At 34.5% G+C, this 21853-nt stretch overlaps 1 protein-coding gene across 1 annotated transcript; it reads right to left on the bottom strand.

The window, feature by feature from the left end:
• Positions 1 to 5901: 5901 nt before the first annotated feature.
• LOC115925679 (receptor-type tyrosine-protein phosphatase alpha-like) lies at positions 5902 to 21852 on the bottom strand. The gene is made up of 15 exons (XM_030989768.1): positions 21840 to 21852; positions 19431 to 19507; positions 18603 to 18639; positions 18197 to 18294; positions 17242 to 17367; positions 16393 to 16565; positions 15949 to 16084; positions 15302 to 15451; positions 14591 to 14690; positions 13805 to 13881; positions 12473 to 12607; positions 11161 to 11292; positions 10317 to 10465; positions 9137 to 9272; positions 5902 to 8541 (listed from the first exon to the last, which is right to left on the bottom strand). Exons 1-15 carry the CDS (start codon positions 21850 to 21852, stop codon positions 8464 to 8466), a joined length of 1617 nt encoding a protein of 538 aa, XP_030845628.1. The 3' UTR covers positions 5902 to 8463.
• Between the last annotated feature and the right edge of the window lies 1 nt (position 21853).

The raw sequence follows: 21853 nt of genomic DNA, 5'->3' as shown, positions 1-21853 counted from the left end.
ATATACATTCGTTCGCCTTACACAACACGTCGAAATGGATTTCATTTTACGTTGAAGTAATTGGTAGGCCCACAATGTCTGTATTTATCTCCTTTGTTATACCGCGTAATTACATGATTGGATGCAAAAACCATGGATGTGTTTATATGGGATTCCACAAACTAATTCTAAACCCGTTCCGCGGTCTTTACAATTCGACGTCCTCGGCTATCACCCAACTTACGGCGAATTGGTGTCAATAAATGTCCTGTACACTGTTATATAAAATATTTCGATGGGAGAACTCTACATCAGATCACCACCACGAGGAACATGGTTATGATTTAACCTGATCATTGATTAGATTTATGCGTGTATGAAGACAGCCAAGTTTATTAAATAGAGTCAACAACCCCATCAGAGGCAATACATCATTGTAGTACCGCCAAATCAACTCCAACTCGACCATGTTTTAGTCTTTTGTTTGGGGGGGGGGGATAATTGTTTAATTGTTCGGGCTCTGACGGTCTCGTGTTGGGCTCGTTGGTGCGATTGAAGTATAAATTGTGATGTGTATGTATAAGTGTTTAATCATTGTACATATTAGAAAATATGTCATACAATACAAACAATACAATATAAACATATAATGAGTGTTAATAGTAAAGAAAACATACATTTAAAAAAAAGTACTGAGAGGACATGAGAAAATGACATACAATTTCGTTTATACAATATATTTCTGAATCATATCATCAGTCTCGCAATTCTTACAACATAGGCCCTAACTTTTGTGTTCGGTCTGTTTTTGGTCTCGTGTATTACTCATTGGTGTGATTGGGGTATTAGGTGTCCAGAATAACGCAATCCGTCAACATCAGTCTTTGGCAACAAGTCTCATGTACATGTAGATCTCAGGTAAGAGCTATTTATTTTTGTTATACGAAAATTAGAAAATTGCTTTTAATCTTGTAAGTGTTTTCATTTAGTTACCCAGTGGAGCCTGTAAAGTAATCATACTCTCGTCATAGCAAGAAGCACAACGGGTAAGTAATTAAATTGAATCCTGCATTATTGATCCGAGTCAATGGAACATACAATGTGATGGATCTCTACTCTGTAATTATACAGAACCAGTTTGATTCTATGCGCACTTAATCATCGAGAATACCGCCAGTCTAGCTTCGCATCATTAGGGAGGTGAAGCAGTGGCATAGAGTGGATCCAGTCTTCGAAGAGGGGTGCACTGGGCGCCTACTAGATCGTCAAACCGGAGTAACAAGTGAATCAGAGGGTTTTTTCAGGGTATCAATCCTTATAATGATAATGAAAATAATAACAATTACAATGATAACAATAATGATACTAATACTAATGATGACGATGATAAACAAAACAAATTAATAATAATAATAATAATAATTGTTATAATAATAATAATAATAATAACGATAATAATAATGATGATAATGATGATGATAATGATGATAACATTAACAACAATGATAATAATACTAATAATGATAATAATAAAAGCAATATAAGCTACATTTAAAAATCAAATTGGCTTGTGTAGAGAAGCATGAACTTTCAAGGAGAGGACTAGCACCATAACAGCAGAAAAATGTGTCGTCTTTTGCTTTGTTTTGTTTTTAATTATTTTCTAAATATTTATTTGTGCTGTTGTGCTTATAATGAGCAGCTCGTATAGGATACTTCGATAAGAGGGCATTGATATTAATGCAATGTCTTTATTTAAGAGAATGAACAAAACAGAATTCTAAAGACAATGACCCTTATCACTGCAGCGATGTTCGTGACGGACAAGGAGATAATGACATGAGTTGACAATTTGTTTAAATTAAGAGTTTTCTGTTATTAAATGAATATTTTTCAGTCTATTATGATAGTTACTTGCAATTTTCGAACAATCTTCTTTTGATTCGCCCACATAATTTTATCGCTTCGAGTCGGAACTGGCGGTTAGTGGCGTAATACAACAAAGCATTCCAAGCTGAATTAAGCAATGTCGTAAAACCCGAAAGCAACCGAATCTGAGACGGCTGCTGTAAGTATCCCCCAGATTCTAAGATACTTAAGATGTAGGGAATCCATGAGATACAGTAAGTAAAAGTGATCAACAGTGTTGTCCGAAGGCCTTTGAAACTGTCGAGAGGGCGCTTTCCTTGACGGATTTTCCCTAAAGGATCGATTCTGGCCACTTGGTTGTGGATAGCATTAATTCTTTTCGATTGTTTGAAAGATATCAGCATAATATGAATGCTTGTAGCCAATAACACCACAAACCCTGCGATTATAGGAAGAACAAAAAGAACCATAACACGAGGGCTGAAATACTTTGGGAGTGTCAAGATGTATAGTAACCCAAAGTTATACGTCACTGAAACAATGCAGATAATTGCCTGGATGACCACAACCTTTCTTTTCGTGATCCATCGGAGGTACTGCAATGGCTTCACGATGAGCAGATAACGACACAAAATTATTGTTAGAAGGGTACCAAAGATCTGATACAAGATGGCCGATGAGGAGATGAGTCTTAATGATGACCATCTGTGACAGGTGTCATGTACACAATTAGTGGTATCTTTTCTTATTAGATACTGAATAGAAAGGCCAGTAATGAAGAAAACCATGTCCTCTACTGCCAAAACCTGATACAGAATGGAGTCAATTTCATTGAACGCGTCGCTGTTTCTCATTAACAATATTATACATGAATTGAGAATCAAGGAAAAGACCATAAAAATCCAGGTGGTATAAATAATGATATCCAAATTAAAAAGTGGAACCTGGTCGGGATCGAATCCAGCGGAAGAATTGCCCTCCATTGTACATGTATCTTCGTCGCTACGCCTTCCCTGAAATTATTAGTTTTCTTTAAACGGGAAATTAATCTGCACTCGACAACTACTGTATGGCACAGAAGTATCTTCTGTCATCTAACAAGGATGTTTCTTTGATGGTGTTTAGCAAACATACAATAGATGTCCCCTAATTTCAATCAGACAAGCAATGAACTCAACAGTTATCCAAGGAATATAATCCAGATATCACAGTAAATTTGCAGATTGACTATTTCGTTCTAGTTATTTAGGATTTGTGCTAAATGTTTCAAACAAACCGACATTCTATATATCTCTATGACTCTGAAAGCAGTGTTATCCAAAAACTAATGACTGAATGATCAGTCAACACTTTGAAAAACAATAATCTCACTAGTGAACTGTAAATAGGGCCTACAGTTATGACAACCCTTCTTGACAATAATTAGATAATTTTCATCAGTTAATAGTCCGCGCGTATTAGCCTCATCAGTCTCGATAATGACTAATAATTATCGGGTCCATTAGGGCCCCACTCATTGTAATGTAACATCCGCTCTTAAGTGGGCTTATATCTTGTTAATGCTAAGATGATAATGCCATAGATAGGACATCTGATTTAAGAGTATCATATTATTAAAGAGGATGAATGTTTGCAAGACCTTTTTATAGATTATTATAAAGCTTTCGCTTAATTACAACTTTTCATCTTTAACTTTAAAAAAAATGTTGCGTTGACTAAAATAGTATGAACACTTTACATGGCACCATTTAACAATAGCGGGTAACATTTAAACAAGAATTGTTTTGAATTAAGTGCTTACTTGAATATATATACTATGTATTCTGGAGTAGCGGAATAGATACGGGGGCGTGGGGGACATTTCCCCCTCAATTAATCGATGGGAGAGGAAGAGAGAGTGAAAATAAGGGACAAGAGGGACGGAAATATGGGAAGAGGATGGTACATGGCATCCCAGCTACATAACCCACCCCATTCCTCGGTCGCTTTGCCGTTCTCTCATATTTCATCTCCCAGAGCCCACTTAATTGTCTACATTTATGCTACGCCTCTGCCCTAGAATAAAGTGGTAATTATGAACTCTCTCAAGAGTTTTAATCTTGAAAGCAATTAAGCAATTTCCCTGCGGCTTGTGCACACATTGAAATTAGTCATGTATCACGTATTCTTGGGTACAAAGGTAATTGTTTTGATTTGGTTAACGATTCAGAATGTATAAACTCATGAACGACTCAATAATAGTCCAGCTTAAAACAAAAGGGGGAGAAACAAACGCACATTTAAAAGATTAATATGTACATGTACTAGTACAAATATGTACTTTTGCCCAGAGCACCATTCATGGTAACTTTGCCATCAATAGCAACTACCATGTCAACATCACTCAACAGCAAATCAAATCAAGGTTTCCATGGAAGTCACCATTTTGGGTAAGTTTTATGCAATGGGGCCCAGTGTCATTGATGAAGAGTTTGACCAACCCGGTTCGAGTTGGACACAAAATCGCGACAACTGCATGGCTGGGCAAGCACAAAACAAAAGAATATACGCCCCAAAATTAAATTACTCTAGTGGTTTTGTGGACACGAATAAGTAGGAACGCTTTACACCATATAACCTTTACTCAAATTGCCACTTATGAATCGATAGTAACATTGAAGAAGAAAAAAAGACGTTAATTTGAGTTAATTCAAAGGTAATACAAAGTTTTGGTATGCATGAATTTGGTTCAAATGAACATATTGGAAGCATATGCGACCCTACAATATTCAGTGATCGTTGTTGCGGTTGAAATCGAGTCTAAGTTGTGAAATTGTAAATAATTGACTCTTCCCGTTTGGAAATTATATATCTCAACTAAATATTCTGAGATTTTCATGGTCGCAGCTACTATTGTACGGCCGTCGGCGCTATTTGAAATTTATCAAAATTTACCGGGAGCACCGGTAAATTTTATATTAAATTTTTCTTGAAAGCAGAAGGGTTTTAGGGGCTAAAATTTCTTGTGCTTATAATACATCCACAGGGGCATCCAAGTATATCAAAATTGTAAAGAATCACTATCCACCCAATTTTCAAAATGTCCCAAAACTTTGTATTACCTTTAAGTACCCATTTGTACATCTTCGACTCGGTATTACAGGTGCCGTCATTAATTATCAACAATGGTAGTATTGTGTGGAAGAGTAGGGAAATGGGAGTAGTCTTTAGTCGTGGGCTCTATGGTCTGTCCTCATAAACAACCTCCCACAAACACACACGCGCGCGCACACACACACGCACTCTCTTTAGCAATGTGAATTCAATTTTGTATTTCCCTTTTGATTACATGTAGTTACTCTATTCCTTGTGTTATTCCATTCCCCGCCTTCTCTCCCTTTCTCTCACGCACACACACTTTCTCTCCCCTCCTCCTTCTCTACTCTCCTCTCCCTCCTCTTTTTCTCTCCTATCCTTTCACCTACCTTTTCCCTCTCTTCCCCTCTCTCCCACTCTTCTTCTCGCTCCCCTCTCAGTCTATTTCCTCTGCTTGATCTCTTTAGATTGGCCAGTCCAAGATATTTAGTACTATACGTATTATCAAAGATTAGGATACACCAGCTTTAGTATAAAGCCGATAGCCCTACTTTAAACTTTTCATCAAACCAAATATCAAGGAAAATTTCATTTGTATGTTGATCATGTTCATTGTTCCATGATAATAGACCCGTTTACTGAGGCATTTAAATGTATGCATGTTTCTCTCCCTAATCCCTAGTTACCAGCTATTTCAATCACCTGCTATGAATAATTGGATCTCTATATGGACGGAAACCACTTTGCATTCATTAGATGTTGCTATGTCAAGCACGCATCTGGCAAGCTTTTTACTAGAAGTTGCCAAGAGAAATAGTAAACAGGTCTATTGCTAATACTATGGGACACCAAATGGCCAAATACCTTGAGTTTTAGGAGTCATATTTTAATGAAAGCTAGTTTTATATCAAAACGAATGCAAGATTCATATGAAACACAACGGTCACACAATAAAATTAACTCTATAAAAAAAATCTATTTATTCACAAATCATTTTAATAGCAGCAATCGGGAATGTAATTATTCATAGGAATTTCTCATAATAATAATAATAATAATAATAATAAGATATTTCTATACCGCAAATTGCATATTGCGCTATTCCATTTTACATGTTCACTGGATGAAAGAAATGGCAATTATGATCTCATATAGTGGTCGAGCCCTGTAAAAATAATCTGTTCTTCAAATGGGAAAAAAGATGATTCTAATTGGTATCTTGATACATGCATAGCGTGCATTTTCATATAAAACAATTAATTTAATAAATCTCATATTATGTAAAAAATATTATTTACAGCTTTCACACTTTTTACTATGAAAGACAAATTAAAGCTATTTCTACTTCATCCATAAAATCAAACTAAAATCATATGCATGTATGTGATCATTAACAGAATTTTTTCTTAGGGTTAACCATATATGTGTAATCATCTCAGCACCAGTACTGATATAAGATATGTTCAATAAATCGTCAATCTGCATAATATACTTAGAACTACATATACTTTCATAAAATATCATAATATATTGTTACTGCATCAATGTCCCCACTGCATTCAAATATCAATATTTGATAACGAATTAAACATAAAATTATTAAAATATAAAACTATAGGAATGAAAGCAGAATTGTAAAAGAGAATAAGAAATTCTGGAAAGACATAAAAACAAACATATCTAACAAAACATTTCCCCTAAGGGTCATTATTACATAGTATGATGTACATGTAAATATATTATTAAGTACGGTACCATAGGATACAACACATGTATAAAAGTGATATTTCATTTCGATGAAGATGTACTTCATTGATTAAGCTTGTTCAAGCTTATGGCAGGTTAACAATCTATATTACAATTTTAAAATAAAATGGGTTTACAAATCAACATGAATGTGATTTTGTCCCAGAAATAGAAAGAAAATGTTTTAATAATCATTACTAGAATCTTTGTGAAAATTGTGGTAACAATGTTAGATGTTAAATAAAAAGAATCAAAATGTTATGTTTAAAACAAGATTCTAAATACTTACCTACTTTTATTTCTTAAATGGAACAACAAATTATCTCTTTTTTTTCATGCACTTTGATTTGGGTTGCTAACAAAATAGTCAACTATTGTAAGTTTGCGATGCATGTTCAAATTCTATGAGAAGTATTTTGAAAACCTAAAATATGAATTAAATAAGCTCCTGTAGTCTCTTTACAATAATAGGGGAAAACACTTATGAGGTAAAATACAATGATAAATGAAAAAAGTAATATTAACTATATTTGAACATATAAGTAATAAACACAAGATAAATATTCTTTAAGCAAAGGAGAAAATCGAATATATACTGGATAAGTCTAAAGAAGCATCTCCAAGACTCTTCAAGAGTGAAGGAGGGGGAGTCGATAGAAGAAGAAGATTTGTATAAATCAAATTGTAAAATGTATATAAGTCATAAAAAAGGGTTCTATTTTGAAGTCCTTTGTAGGTTTAGGCCTCTTTTTAGGTAAATTGGCAAAGGCATTTTCCCCATAATTTTTTTATAATTATTAATGTACTTTGAAAGAGTGAATTTGAATGGGAAGAATATATAAAAGACTTGTTTGCATAGTTACTTTTTGATAGCGGTACTATTCATGTCATATAAACGAGTGTTATTACATTAAAACATTTGAGAATGAGCTAGACATGCATTTGAATTACCAGTACAGTAAAAAAAAAAAAAAAAAATTCTTTTCTTTAAAGTACATATATATTTCATGATAACCACAGATTCTTTATTTCATGTAATTATAAATAACATAAGATACCACATACATGAACATGTATAAACAGACAGAAATAGTAAAAAGTGAAGGCTTATCTTTATTGAACATTTGGTTGTTTGTAAGTCATATTTTACTTCATATTTCAACGTGTTCAAAAATCCTGTCAAGCGTTGCTAAATTCCACATTATTCATGGATTTTAATACACAGTCACTTTTTGCTGGGTCTACAATACTACATGTATATATTTAGGTACACGCTTTTTTAGAAACACCATTATCCACTAATTAGTGCAATTACCGGTAGTGCTTTTACTGTTTGTATAATCAAAAGCATGTAGTGAATTGCCAGGCAAGTCATAGTATCACATCATGAATACATCAAGAATGGCAATGGTCAGATTAGAATCCAGTAAAAAAATAACTTGTACGTGGGCTAAAATATGGTAAACTATTCTTTCACGAGCATCTCATGTACATGCAGCAAAATGGTATTGTAAATATTGCCAGTAAAGTTATAGACATCACTCAAGCACTAACCACCTTACAAATAATGTGAGAAGGTCTACATTACAGGTTACAGATTTGGACTCCTGGGACCAGTTTCACAAAGCCTTTTTTTCACTGACAAATTACAAAAATCAGTGACAAATCTGCTAATAACCAATCGGAAGCAAGGATTTCAGTAGTTTATAACAAACACTGTCTATTGTCACTGATGACAAGTTTTGTGAAACGCCCCCCGGTAGAAACGACATACTGTAAGCATAATCAATCTCTTCACATGTCTAGGTTCGCATACTCATCAAACTTCTTCATGTACTCTGCCATGCCTTCATAACAGATGCTGTATTGATCCTGTAAAAGAGAAGGGGGAAAAAGGTGAAGAAATATAAATAAGTAAGAAATTGTGTAGCAAAATTTTTGGTCAAAAAGTTGAATGCACATAACTGATGCAGAGTGTATTACTTGTGTTACACATAAACACGACATCAACATGAAAACCACTTATTCATTAAGGTTTTACAGTATAGATTTTGAAGAACAGGTCACTGTCTTATAAGGAGTTGTAATTGACTGGGATAGATCAAATTCCCAGATCAATCACAAACTTACAAGCTCAAGCCCCTTTAGTATACTAGAGTTGTGAGTGATCATAAGTTGTGACATATTTTAATTAATCACAACTGTTTTAATATAAGCCCTGATTTACTTCTAAGACAGAAATTGATAATTAACACATGATTTACTTGACTAACAATATCTCTACCTTCTCTGTTCAAACAACAGCTTACAACCACCATTTCTAAATAATTACCCTAATTCAATCATGCTAGGACTGTTCACCGTTTGGAAGATGACGACAGAACAACTATTTCAAGAGAATTTCTGTCACATCATCTCACGATGAGTACTCCGCTTTATTTTTAAAGTATTACAAGCCCAGACTTACCACTGACTCAATCATGCTGGGACGGTTTGCTCGTAACCTCTTCACAGATTGGAAGATGTCGACAGAGCTGTCAGTTATCATCTTCTCAGCTGCTGAATAGATCGCTGCAAACACACCACTCCTACCAATTCCATTTCTGCAATCGTGAAACAAAGAATTTCATGGTCTTAGGTTGTAGGTGGAAACTTTTTAAAAACCACTCCTACCAATCTCATTGCTGTGACGATCAAACAAAGAACCCATGCTTTAACATTATAGGTGGACATTTTTGACCATCTTTGGAAGACCAGGGCCATGTTGCATAAAACTTATCATTGATGGTAACTATGCCATCAAAGGTAACTATTATGGTACCAAGGCTCAACAGCCAATCAAAATCAAGGTTTCCATGGTAGTTACCAATGATGGAAAAATGACCATCGATGGTAAGTTTCATGCAACGAGGCCTTAGATTTCAGATATGGTGAGGAAAGAAAGCAGTAAGGTTGGTCTAATTGAAGAGGATGCTTGATACAAGAAGAAATGGAAGGCGGGAGTGCCATCATGGCGGAAAAGTCTGTAACCCCTTGTGAGAGGGAAACTGCTGACTTTAATAAATGATGATGATGATGATTTAAAAGTAAGTAGAGATGAAATAAATAAAGGTATTTCCGTGTTTGCTTCATCAATCTGATCATTATCACTACTATTATATACTCTAATTAAAAAATGCATCATACAAACTTTTTGACCTGTAAACAACCAGGTAATGAAAGTCTATCTGACAAACATATCATTATCAAATTTGATCTTGAGCCAGCGCTATTTCCCCTGATTTCTAGATTTTATCCATCACTCAATCTCATTAGAAGTTCCTTCAGTAGTCACATGATTTCACATTCTTTCTTTATGTAATAAATTTATTCGAAATTACACACTTACCACATCTACTCAACAAGTAAATTAGGATTTTACGGAACTATTTTTATTTTAACAGCTGTGAATTAAACATGGGCCCTATTTCATGAAGCTCGTTATCAATAACAAGTTACAATGACTTTTATAAGCCATTAGAATTTTGGCATTTGATTGACTGAGAGCAAATTTGTCATTGAATTTAGAGTGGCTCATGGATAACGAGTTTTATCAAACAGGCCCCTGAACTTGAACATATATGCATAGATTAGAAGACTATACTCACATGCAGTGTAACACGATTGGACCTGATACTTGTGATGTCCTTACACACTCACTAACAGCATCAACCAGATGGAGGATGGGAGCTAAGGAGGCGGGTCTCTTCTGGTTACCATCCCAACCCATCAACTGAAACTGCTTCACTGTCAGAGTCTGTTAGAAATAAACAACAGGTTTATCCTTGTCAATATCCTTGTGATTATCTTTAAATCAAAACTTAAAACACATCTTTTCAATTAACTGTAAGTCTAAGCATATCAGGAGTTTTTGTAGCGCAGTAGAATATATACTTAATGTTGGATAGTTTCTGTGCTCTATAAATGTATTATTATTATTATTATTATTAATACAGTGTGATTGTTGTGATACATCGCATTTCCCAGAGACCCAAGCTTGAGATGGTTTATTACCATTTGGTCTACAACTGGTTCGTCTACTAACAGGAAATACTTACCAATGTTAACAAGAGGAAGTATGTTGAGCGTATCTCAATCTTCTTATGTTTCTCTATCGACCTTTCCTTCTTACTCTTTCTCACAGCGCATACAAACATATTGTGATATGCGCTATATAGGTACGGTATATTATTATTATTATTGACCGGACCACGAATAATGTCATGATGATTAGACAGCTGCATGGAGAAACTTGTGAGTGTAGAGGCAGTATTTTCAGCTGTTTGAATAAAATTAATTTCAATTCATGTCATGGATTTATTTGCGCAACGATTTTAAAAACATGGAAGATTTATCAAACAAAGTTTTCCAAGGGAACATTTAATAATCCCCTAGCAAAGATATCTCATTAAAGCTAGATAGTCAGTGGGTAAAGACATAATGAAAACTTACTCCCTTCTTAGGTCCCTTGATCTCAAACTTCCTCATGACGTAGTCACTGCGGATGGTTTCAGCCGAGATGATGGACACCTTGAGGGGACCAAACTGGACCGAGTCTTTATTGGGCCAGTACTGGGCACAGGACTAGCATATGAGTTGGAGGAGAAGGATTTCAATGTGATAAACATAAAGCACTTAAAGCTTTGGTATGAGTTATGTGTTAGTTTACTTAACATGAAATTTATTATTCCAATTACAACCAAATAATCTTATAACATTCAAATTATATAGCATAGCCCTTTCCATACATGTAAATTCATATTTTGAGCAATAAACCTTGCATAGGTAGCTGGGACTCTTTTAACCCTATCAGCCCTGCATTTTTATTTGCATCGATCCTTTCTATCTATATCCTAGTACTTGTTCAATGCTTGTTCGGTTATTCTGTATTATTTTATTCAAATTATGGAATATCTAACTGAAGCTGCAATTTACCAAAACATGGAACAATATGTTGATCTTTAATTAGAAAAGTTGACAGCATCAGCAAAATTTGATGTGAATTCCATACAGAATGGGAAGACAGTGAAAGTTTCTCTATTCAGACAGGGATTAAGTCAAATCAGTCATTCTGACCATATTGCCTACTATGTGATTGGATAATTCCTACAGTAAGCCTAGAGAATAAGGCAATGCAGTGATCACCGTGTAAAACATTCTTGATATTTCAATGCTGATTATCTCCTCTGGAAGTATCTTGTTATCTAGTTTTGCCTTTTATCCATCATGTAAACTGCTAAAATATCATCATCAAATGTCAAATATCTTCAAATATCTCTCTTCAATAATCATTAGACCTGTACATACATCATACCATATACTTGTACATGTATATAACTGCATATGTTTTTATAGTATACATGTAAAATTCTAGCGTAATTTCTTTTTATCATAAGCCAATTTGTAAATAGCTTTGGAATGCATGACCTCAAAATATCCACAGATCTTTTACACGGTGGATACGTCCCACTTGTGCATTTTAGAATAATTACTGCCAAAGTGATGGAGGTGCTTCATGTTTGCCTCTTGAGAAGAATACTTCCACCTGTGTATCAGATATATGTACTGTCGGTGCATAAATGAATACTGATTACATGACTTTCATGAGCACAATACCAGCATGCATCTCGATGGGTTTTAAAATTTGGGAACGAATGACCTTTATCTGCCCATGCGCAGATACCATTTATGAACTGGATTATTTAATCGATAAAAATCTGTAATGTTGTTCTTTTTTGGTAAACTTTGTGTGTACTCCACTGACCTTGTCTTGAAGATCAAGTTCATTTAGCATGACAATGACAGGACTTCTCCAGTCATACACCATTCTCCAGATATCACCGGTGGTATGAGGGAGGGGCATCTGGGTTGCTAGGAACACATCCTTCTTAATGAATGTCTGAAAAAGATACATCATTATTATTCAATCAGTACAAACTATACATATTTTTGGGGGAATAATTTTAAATGTATTCAATGTTTAAAGGAACTGGTGTCGCCCAAAACATAGCTTTTAGAGATGTTTATGAATGTATATTTTGAATATTTTTCTCAAAGAATAAATGACATCATCTGTTCATTTATTACTAATAATAATTAATAATAATAATAATTACTTATTATTAATATATTTATATTTGAAATAAATTATCTTGAAGATTGCATTTCAACACTCCAATCACATCTTTCCATACCATATACTGCATACCCAGCCCCAAAGTTTTGTTTTTAAGGATGTATTTTGACCAAAGACAGGGATACACTCTTCTTTCATAATCGAACTTAGGTGCCTCCATTTGAAATTTTATTGCCATGAAAATATTTTCACTCTATAAATCCAACAAATAACCATGGAAATAACCCAAACTGTCGATATACATGAATGTGTCAGGAAAAGGACACTACCAGGCCAATTAACAGCAACCCCTTCGGATAAATATCACCTCCATCTCCATCCAAAACAACTCAAGAGCCTCTAAGCCCTTGTGTGTGGGAAAATTTCTCTAGGAGTAGTTGTCATAGGGGTTTGGTGGTACATGTAGTTCAGGACCTTCTTCATGGAGAATTACTCAAAAACATTAAAGCACTCAAACATTGAAGTATAAATTATTGACCCAGGGTGCAAGAGAAATTGTGTAAGTCAAGAGGATTAATTTGAAAGATTTTAAAGGTATAAACCAGTTTTGAAAACGCCCCCCTCTCAAAAAATAAAATGGAAGCTCTTATTACCAATCATGTGAAAGAATATGTTTTGAAAACCGCCTACTAATTGATATATTTGGTAAATTATTATATCTATCCGGACTGGATAAATATCGGGTAGTTCCATATATACATCTCTCTGTATTCTAAATATGAGGACCACATTTTTACACCTCATATGTTTGTGTATAGTTCCATATACATCTTTCTGTGTACAGTGCTTGTAACTTTACCAAGACTGGGCCAAATTTCTTATCATTTTGATGATTCAAGAACCTTGCAGTACACACCAATTCTTAAATGCTAGATGATCAACCTTTTCGATTCCATAACGTTTCTTTCACAATGCAATCGCATGACCAGAACTGGTCTATACCTTTAACCTCATACTTACATTGAGAAAAGAGGCATTGATATAGTCTGTGCTTCCTGCTTCTCCCTTTGTCACTAGGCATGGTCTGTTCTTCTCCACTGAAAAAAAGATATGGTACCATTTAATTTGTCATAAATATATGCTGAGGCAAACGTAAAAGGAAATAATTTTGCTGTGCAAGGCTGGTATCCAATGCATTGCTTCATGAAACCGTCATAAGTACAAGTTTGCCGACATCCCATCGAACATTTAACAAACTTTTTGATGGGATGTCAGTGAACTTATGACAGTTTCGAAAAACAATGTTCTGTACTCCACATATCAGCTGTATGCTCTTTAATCATGTACAATTAGTAAGGAAAGAATGTTGCCAAATCATGGCAACTGATAGTAATAACATTTTAAAAATGATACTGCTCAGAATAGAAGAGCCTGGTAACTGCAAAAAATACATAAATCATAACTCTGTTATTCACTTCACACAGATGCTGACCTTAAACAAACAAAAAAGTAGTCATGTTTTAATAAAATTTTAAATAAATTTCATTGAGATTGTGCGGGCAGGTATTGAATCCGATAACCGGGGTAATAGTATATCTGTAAAGCGCTTAGAGACATTGTAGATGTACTAAGCGCTATATAAAAGTGGAATATTATTGTTATTGATACATTCAAGCCTACTATTAAACTGCCTGTGATAAATAATGTTTATCATTATCTGACATTTTCTTGCTTGGAAGAGTCGATATATGGTCTTCAAAACAAATAAGAGATTAAAGTGGCATGCTGTAAAGAAGGAAGACTCACTGGGTAGAACGTTCGGGAATCTGTTCTTGTCAATGTTGGCAGGTAGACCAGCAGCCTTGAAAGCTTGTGGACCGACGGGAGGGGTGAGCTGGTTCAAGATCTACCAACAAACAAAGGCAACACTACTACATAAACACAACACATGCATCAAAACAATCACATAGACAGTGGGAGTGTAGAAAAAAGACAAAAAAACTTTCAAGATAATGAGTTAACCCAGAGGTGATACACAGCAGCCAATTAACCACATAGGGGTGAAGGAAAGATGCAATGAACCCCAATTCGGGGGAAAATGCCATTTAATGCTGGTTTAAAGTTGTGTTAACCAAGTCATGCAAACATTCTATTTATAATAGAAATCATGGATTCAAAACAAAACATAGTAAGAAAAGATATTAACCCATTTCAAATGGGAACCAGGTGGCCCTGTATAAAGCCTATGGGAATGAAAGAATTCAGTACCGGTACTCAACAGGTTAAAGCCTAAATTATTGGAAGCCTCAAATTTGCAAAGCATTTGATTGCAAAATTTCACTTAAATTGTATCGTAATGCGAAAGAGGATGTTATTTAAGACACACCTCTGCAAAGATCCCCCCCCCCCCAAAAAAAAAAAAAAAAAAAAAAAATACAACTTCAAAATGTTCAAGAGTATCTCTACAAGAAAGGAACAGATTACAATGCTGATTGGACTATTGCTCATCAGTTTTACCTCAAATTCCTGTTCAATGTTGAGTTTCTGGGTAAGTGGATTCCTCTCTTGGAGTGAGGAAAGCTTGGCTTCAAAACTGCTGACAGGAACATCAGTGTTACCACTCATGTAGGCCTCAACTAGGGCAGTATGGATGAGAATATACTGGTCCTGATAGTGGAAAATACATAAAGAACAGATATATGAATCACATCATAGAAATAAAAGCACAAACTACTATCATAATAGTAGTAGTAATACATTGTAGTAGTAGCAGTTGAAGTAAAAGTAGTAGTAGTAGTAGCAGTAGTAGTATTAGTAGTAGTAGTAGTAGTAGTAGTAGTAGTAGTAGTAGTAGCAGTAGTAGTATTAGTAGTAGTAGTAGTAGTAGTAGTAGTAGTAGTAGTAGTAGTAGTAGTAGTAGTATCGTTATAATGCTGTAAGGGTTTAAACTTGTAAATGTAACAACACTGGGCTGTGGGCAAGATCTTCATCATGAAACAGTTGGCAATCTTACACTCATGAAGTTCTTACATCTGTTGCCTTGTATCCTGTATCCTGTAGGAAGTATCCTGTAGGAAGTAATCAAGTCAAATCTATTTGTAATACAGGCCATCATGGTACAGGCCATCATATAAAGCTGAGCAGAATAAATGATAGATACTTACAGCAGTTTGGACCATATTAGGTCTGTCTTTTCTCATCTTCTGAATGAAACCAAAGATGTCGACCCTGCTCTCTTCTATGACCTGTGCTAGCATGCAGTAGAGTGAGATGAACGTTCCTGTCCTCCCAACACCAGCACTATTTAGAAAATAATAATTGAAGATTAAATGATGTGTCAAGAAAAACTAATTTATTGTGGAAATCATATTTATGAAGGATCCAGATAGAACCAAGTCATTGTAACAAGGAGCTGGTTAGTATCTCTAATGACCCGATTGGGATTAATATTACCAAAACTGTGATTCAGATATGTCAAATTACAGCATTTGATTCACCAATATTACTGTCTTTTACACTGCATATTTTTGTTCTCATTAATTAGCACATTATTTTGAGGTTTCAAAAAACTATTTTCTGGTCACATTCTTAATCATGATCTAACTCACCTGCAGTGAACAAGCATGGGTGTGGAGCCCTTGGTGTTAGCAGTGATCCGTTCATGGACATGTTTGACAGTCTGTGTATAGCTGATGAGTGTGGTAGGGTACTGTGGAACACCCATATCAGGCCAGGACTGGTAGTGGAACTGATGGACGGACCTCGTTTCACCTCCACTCACCTGAGAAAAGAACATAATCAAGAGCACAGTTTGATAAAAATTGTTCATAGGAATTGATTTTTGTTTTAACTACTGGAATCTCTGAATTTAATTGGTTATTTTCTGTATAATCAGTGCCTTTGATTGGGCATCTACATACTGACGCTCTACTTATTCTCTGATTGGACTAAGTTGGATGAAGAAACAGTCAACGTAAAGTGGAAGTTTCATTTATTCTTTCATTCAGATTATCACGATTAATTAAGGTACACAATATTTGTTATGAAAAGGAACATCATCTTTTAAAGCAGGTGGGACCAAAGTGCTATTATCACCTATCTTGCACTGTTTAGAGCCTGGGGGTGTTTCATAAAGCTGTTCGTAAAGTTACACATGACTTTACGGATGACTTATATATGAAAAGCCAAATGGGATGCTCAATCCTTTTTTAACTGCATCAACTAAAGTTGAACTGTGCAGATGTAGATTAACATTCTTATGATAACAAACATTTTTAATGCAAAGTATATTTTTTGCCATAATTTAATTAAGGTTTAGGAAATATAGTCACACTTTGTGAAAACATTAGGAAAAAAATTGGGCATCCTATCTGGCACTTCATATTCAAGTCGTTAGTAAGGTCATGCGTAACTTTACGAACAGCTTTATGAAACACCCCCCAGAACATAATTCTTACCTGCTTAACATCCAGAACCCTGTGCACATGATCTGAGAACTCTTCAATGGTTCTCAGCTTGACCTCAATCCCACCAAACGTCTTGCTCTTACCCATCTCCTTCGGCCAGTAAACTGTGCAGCGATCCTGTCGTACAGAGCAGAGAAATGTTGAGTTGACATTTATAAATCATAGTGTACAGTGTTGTTTTTTAGCAGGGGTGATAGTGAGCACTAAAAAAAAAATAGGTTTTTTGTTTTCCCCTCAACCACGACCCCTTGAGTAAAAAAAAAAAGAAGAGGATTCGCGGGGAAAAAATGGCATGTATCAACATTCCCGCCTTTCAAGTAAAAAAAATTTGGACAAAAATAGGGCAAAATTGGGAAGAGTAGAGAAAATAAGAGAAAAATCGGGAAAATCAGGATGAAATATGGAAGAAGAAAAAAAATTGGTAAAAAAAAAAAAAAAAAAAAAAAAAAAAAAAAAAAAAAATCTTTTTTTTTTTTTTTTTTTAATTTTTTTTTTTAATAAATCGGGAAGAAAAAAAAATCGGGAAAAAATCGGGAAAAATAAAAAAATCGGGAAACCGATTTAAATCGGGTTTTTATCTGGCCTGTTTTAGTGAGATCTCATTTTTTTCGATCTAGCATACAAAGACGCGTCCGGAATGCAAAAGGCAAAATACTTGTTGTTTGTGAATTAAAGTTTTTTTTATTTTTTTATATGTGATGAAAGTTTAGGTAAACATTAAGCCTTATCAAGACAGTACACGTATTTACCAGCTAGTATCCTAACAATGTGCTTCTACCTCTATATGTTAACAAATATGATTTCAATCAATTATGTATTTTGCGTTCTGGGTTTGTCTTTTCATGCCACTACGTCTGGCTAAACTATCTTAATTTGTCTCATCATTACATTATAATCAAATAATATGTAGGTCTTATCTATAAGTATGAAATCATTGATTACTTACCTTGCCTCCCTCCATGGTGTTTGTAACCATGACAACCGAACATACATTCTCCTGCCAAATGAGTCGCCAGAAATCATTGATGCTTGCAGTGTTGGGGGCTGAGAGTAGACAGAAATACAAAGAGCATTATGAAATGAAGGATCATTAAGGAAATATTTCAATCAAAATGTTTAAACATGTAGGTGATGAATGCATATATTATTCCTGAACGAAAAGCTTTCTCTCATTAAATCTTCTGTGTCTTTCTAAAAAAACATATTGATCTTATTTCAGATTAACATATATGTACATAGTAATAGGCACAAAAGATTTGTAATATCATTTTACTAATTTTGAATGAACCCAAATATTACAATCTTCAGTAAAGATAGTCTTCATATTTTGAAGATGATGTCTTTAAACATACCTTGGGCAGCAATAAATGTCTTCTTCCCCTTGTCATCCTGTTGAAAATAAGAAGATATTATCACTATCAAATTCCAAATTAACCTCTAGTTTGTGTCTCTACAATTCATATATTCCTACCTCTCACTTCTCATTCACTTTGGTAATTCTCTCTCTCTCTCTCTCCCTACCCTCCCTCTCTCTTTCCCTCTATATCTCTCTCTCTCTCTCTCTCTATTCTCCCTCCCACTCTTTATCTCTCTCTCTCTCTCCTTCTCTCTCTCTCTCTCTCTCTCTCTCTCCCTCCCTCTCACTCTCTATCTCTCGCTCTTTACAGTTACCTTCTGTTTCTTTTTATTCGCTTCTTATTCTTTTCTTATAATATTCTGTGTCTCTACCCTTTCTTCACTCAAAAGGAACATTATGTAGTACCATGGTGGGCTTAATTTTTCCTATTACATAGTACTGGCAAAGGCAAATGATATGGTGAGCTTAATTTTTCAAAATACCAAAATATCAATAAAGATTACCTATTTAATCTTTTCAAACTACATGTACATATGTCAGCATGAAGAACTTTAATAGATGAACGAAAAGTCAATTACACTTAAAAGACAGTGCAGTAAACCCAGAGAATTTCATGAATTTTTAAAATGGAATAAACTTGTGGCAGTTCCATCCTGTAAAATAACCATATCACAACTAAGTTTGCAATTCCCATAAGTTCCTTGTGGCAGTTACAAGTTACTAAAGGAAACCTGAAATATGGTGTTTACAGAAGGTATGGAAGTAAAAATTTATTTCATGAATCTCAGTATACTTTTGGAAGATGATAGGAAATGCGACTGACCCGTATGTAATTAGCATTGTAGTAGTCTGAGTGAGGATCATCTTTCAACGTCTCGAGGACTACTCTGGAATGATCAACTACAAACCAAGAAAAGAAACAGCCCAACTAACAATTAAACGTTTTCTGAACGTTCTAAAAAGGTTCCAAATTGGTTTTCTAAACGTTTTGTGAAAACGTTCTAAAAACGTCCATTTGTGGTAGGTTGAAAACGTTTTTTGGAACGTTCCAAATGGACGTTTTTTGAACGTTTTCTAAACGTTTTTAGAACCAATAAAAAACCTTTTAAAGATTTGCTTTAAGTGCAAGGACCTGCAGAAAACCTGTACGACGTTTGGGACGTTTTAAGAACGTTTTAAGAACCTTAAAAACGTCCGGAAAACCTTTTAGGAACGTCTAGAACGTTTCCAGGACGTTTAAAGAACGTCTAGAACGTCCAAGAGAACCTTTTAAGAACGTCTAGAATGTACTGGAAACGTTTTGAGAACGTTCAGAAAACCTTTAAAGAACGTCCAGAACGTCCTGGAAACGTTCAGAAAACCTTTTAAGAACGTCTAGAACGTCCTGGAAACGTTTTTAAAACGTTCAGTAAACCTTTTAAGAACGTCTAGAACGTCCTGGAAACGTTTTAAGAACGTTCAGAAAACCTTTTAAGAACGTCCAATATACAGTGAATTTTAAATAAACGCTAGGTCACACATGAGTTTGATTGATTTTATGAATTTATTACCAAACATATTTACAAAATATGTACAAAGGCTTGGCAATACAGTACATCATGTATATTTGAAAAAGAGTATTGGTATTTCCCGAAGTGCCCCCGAAAGAACATACAATTCTGATATTAAGAATAAATTGTTATTTGATCAAAGTCGGTTCACAAACGGCTGAAATATCCATAAATATATTTTTATTCAAAATATTAAAAATGCTTAAAGACTACTTTGAAGAAAAAAAATCTGAATAGTTCTTTAAAAAGCAATTTATATAGATATTTAATTATTATTTTAACAAACATTAAATGCATAAACTGAAAGTAACGGGTCATTTTGAATATTAACAGGGGTTTTACTTGGCCGTTTGTGATTATTACTTTGCACCGTGATGGTGCAGGTTTTGGTTTTAAAGTTAAGTTTGACCAATACTAAACTATCCCTTTAAAACTATAGATACATAACACATGAACAATCTACAAATAATACACAATAATCTGATAGATGAGTTGAAGATATGTCATTAACTGGCAAATATGAATACTCATATATTTACGGGTCTATGTCTCTATGAATATACAAGGCAACATATAAATTAATAGTGTCAACACATGAACAATCTACAAATAAAACATAAGAAAATGATAGATGAGTTGAAGATATGCCTCATTAACTGGCAAATATGAATACTCATATATTCACGGGTCTAAATATACAAGGCAAGACAGGGAGAAAATTAATATTTATTTTTCGGGGGCTACTTTTCAAGCTTGCCTGCATAAAAATAACACTCTAAAATTTGTTTTGCATTGAACTCTATGCAAATTTACTGGGGCTCTTTTCTGATTTTCGGGGGCTGTTTTAGGCATTTCGGGGGCAAATTCGCCCTGAGCCCCCGTGTATTTTTTTCACTGAGGCAAGATAAAATGAATAGTGTCAAGAATTTGGCAGCACACATATAGCAACTTTGGTAACACACTTTATAAAATCAATTTGAGTTATTTACAGAACCTGGCAATTCATGCCAAAAAGATGCCCCAGCAAATGATTAAGAAATCTTTCTATAATAAGTCTTGATCTTTGGTAAAACCACATAGTGCATAGAATTTCTTTGTGTACTATATCAATGTGAATAAATTCACCAGAACCTTTTAACAAAATGTCACAAATTATCATTAAATACATGTGAATAACCGATTTAGCTATGTGCCTCCACCCAGGATTAGCTTCATCATCCGGTGCAAATTATAACTATTCAAAAGAGTACATGTATTTACTTTCTCATCAACTTCTACAAGTGATAAAAATGTGACTATTTTAAGAAGTCACATTTCGAGTGAAAGTACGGAGAAAAAAAATATGGAAACTACACTCGTTTCAGCTCTACAAATTGGCAACACTGATGACATCAACTGTGAGTAGCTATCCATCAACTTTGTACACAAAATTTCATATTTTCTAAATTTTCCTTAAAGTTGCACATTTCCACAGCTTTTAATCAGAGTATGTTCAGATTACTAATGACGACTAGCTTTTTACACAAAATGCTTTGACTATGGGGGATAGAAAATGTGAAATTTTGTGTACAAAGTGAATTTAGAGCTACTCAAGATGTCATCAGCATTGTCAAATTGAATAGCCGAGAGTAATTTACTAGAAAATGTAAAAAAGAGTAGTTTCCTTAATTTGTTTTCCTTACCGAGTTTGCCCATT

Source organism: Strongylocentrotus purpuratus, unplaced genomic scaffold (genome assembly GCF_000002235.5).
Source record: "Strongylocentrotus purpuratus isolate Spur 01 unplaced genomic scaffold, Spur_5.0 spur5_contig_843, whole genome shotgun sequence".
NCBI lineage: Eukaryota > Metazoa > Echinodermata > Echinoidea > Camarodonta > Strongylocentrotidae > Strongylocentrotus > Strongylocentrotus purpuratus.
This window is presented reverse-complemented; position numbering and strand designations above follow the sequence as displayed.

What these genes read in the sequence shown, in the direction of transcription:
- LOC115925679 (XM_030989768.1), bottom strand. An exon ending in ACACCATGGAGGGAGGCAAG is followed by an intron (nt 17,368 to 18,196) that starts GTAAGTAATCAA and finishes TCTGTACGACAG; the next exon opens with GATCGCTGCACAGTTTACTG. An exon ending in CCAGCATGATTGAGTCAGTG is followed by an intron (nt 8,542 to 9,136) that starts GTAAGTCTGGGC and finishes TCTCTTTTACAG; the next exon opens with GATCAATACAGCATCTGTTA.